Raw genomic sequence first — 3,575 nt, forward strand, 5'->3', positions numbered from 1 at the left:
TATTATTTGACATTGTTCCAGCACTGAATGAGAGGGCTGCAGCCGGCAGCTGTGAAACAGGCTGCAGTGTAACCGCTCGGGGTGTTTTCGCACCATCAGCTTACAACTTAACACTGATGTTGCATTAATGTCACAGATCAGAATAGAGGAACCAACTACACCCCTATACTTTCACCACATTTAAACAAACGACAAATAAACAAGCTTTTCTTTTAGGGGAATAAATGAGAATTACTTTTCCAGGTGCTCCACTCTAGAAAGTTTAAAAAAAAACATAAATTGTCAGCATTTGAAGTCGATAATTTAACTTTTTAAACTTTTCAAACTCCAATTTTTGTAAGTTCATGTTTGTTTTCCCTCAGTATTGGTTATTGTTAAATTCGTCTTTAATTTCATTCTGAGAGGAACTTTTAAAAAAAAAAGTCTTCAAAAGTTTTAAATCTAACTTGCCTTAAGCTGCAGGAGCTGAGTCTGAGTCCAGGAGTCGACTCAGCAGGTATGGAGAGGCTGATTTTTGGGTATGTCTCTGTGGTTGCGTAGAAGTCTTGCAGGGTGTGGTCTAATGTAAATAACTATTGCTTCTTACTCCTCTGTTGTTTGTCACGCTGTAATTTCAACATCCTCCATTACTAGTCAGCAGCAGTTTGAGCAGCTTTTTTCAGGCAGTCCAGAAACATTTAACAGAATAACGTCTTTACAGTGTTTTAACAAAAACACCTGTAATTTTCCTCTTTGGTCCTCCAGAGTGAAGATGAAGCTCACCGGGACACTTCCACTCCTGGTCCTGCTGGCTGTCGCAGGTCTGAGCCGAGCCCAGGTCCAGGCCTCTCCGCTGGATTTGACCAACAGCATCGGGAGCATCATTCCCAGCCTGAGCCGACCGGCGAACCACAGCCGCATCTTCTATGCCGTCATGTTTGATGCTGGGAGCACTGGGACACGCATCCATGTCTACACCTTCATCCACAGTGACTCAGGTAATACTGGACCCGCTTCTCTCCGCGCTCTCAAACATGTTCTCGTTAGGGGTCGACAGACGGCTTTTCAGGGCCGATGCCGATGATTAGTAGTTAATGAGATCGATTACCGATATTTGGAACCGATATGAATTTACAGTAGTTTAGTTCAAACTTTGTTTGAATGTCGTGTTTATTCAAAATGTCAAATCAAAACTGAAATGTTCGACATCATACACAGCAAGTTACCAGCAACTTTTTAGTTTTGGTATTTTTAATCAAGTGAAAATTTAAATTAAACAAAAAATGAATAAATAAAAAACAGACCCCAAAAATAAAAGTGTCTCCCATGCTGAAACTTTCTTTGCACTTTTTAATTAATTAATTTTACGGGTGATCATTGAAATAAAACGCTGATGCTGATAATATGAAGCAGACATAGGATGCAGCAGGATTTAGGATCACTTTAGATTTAATTTCTGCTTAAACTATATTTAAGAAAAATGACAATAAAATTTCCTCGTAACTCGTTTAATCGGCAAAATGCCAAATATCTGCCCAAATAATCAGCCAGGCCGATAATCTGTCGACCCCAGGTATCATGTCAGCATCACTGCGTGGAGGCATGTTGAATCAGATCTGTGTTGACTGCAGCGACTGCTTCATGAAATGTGTTTTCATTGTCTGCGATCAATGATTTACAAAGCAAACAGCAGAGTAACAAACTGATTATGAGGCTTTTATTCCTCCGCTCAGCTTCCAGCTCTGTAAACCTGTGAATTTCCACCTCGGGGGACAGAGGTTATACTCGACTTCATTTACTTTTGAAGAAATAATCCTATTTTGTCAGATTCAAGTCAACGTGCCTCGTCTTGAGAGAGGGGATCTATTCTGCATATGTATGCTAAGCAGATTTAGGCCTCTTAATGCTTTTAATAGCTGCTGTATATTTGATGTGGGCGGATCTTGTATCTTTCAGAGGAGCTGCCTGTTTTGGACAATGAGATGTTCCATTCCTTAAAGCCGGGTCTGTCAGCATATGCTGACTCCCCTGAAATGGTGAGTTCATTGTCAAATCTAATCAATTATATTGAGCCGGAGGAAAAGGTCCTCTGGCTCTACATTGTATTCAGAAACGCTGCCAGTAGCCTCCCTCTGCAGGGAATCACATTGCTAATGAAAGTAAGTAGGAAGTGAGAAAACCAAAGTGAATATTCAAGCAGCCTGATATGTAACACTGCAAGTGTTTTCTCAACTCCAGCAAGTCACCCTGTTGTGCAAAGACAGCTCTGAGCAGGGCTGTTTTGTAGTAAAGCTGGACGACATGCAGAAAATCAAATATCAGGATATTTTGACCAGATATCTCCATCAATATGCCAGGCGGCTGCAGATGTGAATTAGCTTTGGCTATAATCTGGTACGATGCATCAAATGGCATCATTTATGTTTTAAACTAGACATGGTCTCTTTTAAAAATAAAAAATAAATCAATAAATTTTGCCTGTGACTATTGGTGCTTTCACAAAATATTTGCACAGTGACATTTTTGATAATCACCAGGAATGTGGATATAATTAAAGACATATTCGCTTGGGACTCGTATTATGTTGGGACCTCTGGTGATATGTAATAATTTCGGAGGATGTCTGTGATTTTAATCCCCTGCAATGGTCCATGTCCGTACTTTGTAAAGTAAAAATTTCAGGGCAAATTACCCAACATATTTCAGCAAACACAGAGGTCATGGGATCGGCATCTCTGATTTTCTGGGGGAATAATGTCAGTGAATTTGAGTGAAATTAGACATTACAAATGTGTTGCATGAAACACAGATGCATTTTTTAAATTACATGAGGTCCCCAACCAATACTTGTCCCATGGGAACAGAGTTTAAGTGGGTAAGAGCAAAGAAAACAGCCAGAACATTCTGGTAATTTCCAAATATTATAGAGATGGGAACCAAGAACCACATCCAAATTGTCTGATCGATCTAACTTGTGTTCCTCCGAGCTAATCAGTTCTTTTATCGATATAGGCATGTTTTTTCTGACAGTTGCGCATTGCAAAACTATGATGTCAATCTCATGCGTCTATGCTGAATGCAAAAAGGAGTCATTGAGGGGAAACGGTCCAAAGCGTGGCGTCAGTGCTGCTTGTAAAGTGTCGAAAATAATCATTAAATAAACAGCAGCAATATGCTAAAACACGAGCTGAAAATGCAGCGATGCTTTGTGTTTGCCGCGGCTTCCTCATCGGGCAGCACGGTTTCTACTGACGGTAAATATCCTGTTAAAATAGCATTAATGGCACACAGGCAGGCTTAGCAGGTTTTTCCAGATTAAGATAAATGCTGTGCAAATATGTTTTGAATATTAAATATTGTTTTATCTTCAGTGTGCTCAGACTCAAAAGTCTTCTTTGCACTGGACTAGTTTTACCTTGGGACCTCTGGTAATTTGTAATTATTACGAAGGTCGTGACCTTGATCCCCTGAAAATCTGCCGTGTATGTTATTTGTCAGGTAAAAAGTTCCACAGTGAATTACCTGTTATATTTCGCCAAACACAGAGGTAGTGTGATGATATTAGTCACATGCAAATTGGCATCTCGGTGTTTTTG

General features: G+C 39.9%; 1 protein-coding gene across 1 annotated transcript; it reads left to right on the forward strand.

Moving 5' to 3' along the window:
• Nucleotides 1–740: 740 nt before the first annotated feature.
• On the forward strand, nucleotides 741–2,015 carry LOC121965490 (ectonucleoside triphosphate diphosphohydrolase 5-like; the record flags this gene model as incomplete). Its single annotated transcript, XM_042515632.1, has 2 exons — nucleotides 741–977; nucleotides 1,936–2,015. Coding segments are annotated over exons 1-2 (306 nt in total), but the record flags the coding sequence as incomplete, so codon positions are not given.
• Between the last annotated feature and the right edge of the window lie 1,560 nt (nucleotides 2,016–3,575).

This window comes from Plectropomus leopardus, unplaced genomic scaffold, assembly GCF_008729295.1.
Source record: "Plectropomus leopardus isolate mb unplaced genomic scaffold, YSFRI_Pleo_2.0 unplaced_scaffold20211, whole genome shotgun sequence".
In the NCBI taxonomy this organism is placed as follows: domain Eukaryota; kingdom Metazoa; phylum Chordata; class Actinopteri; order Perciformes; family Serranidae; genus Plectropomus; species Plectropomus leopardus.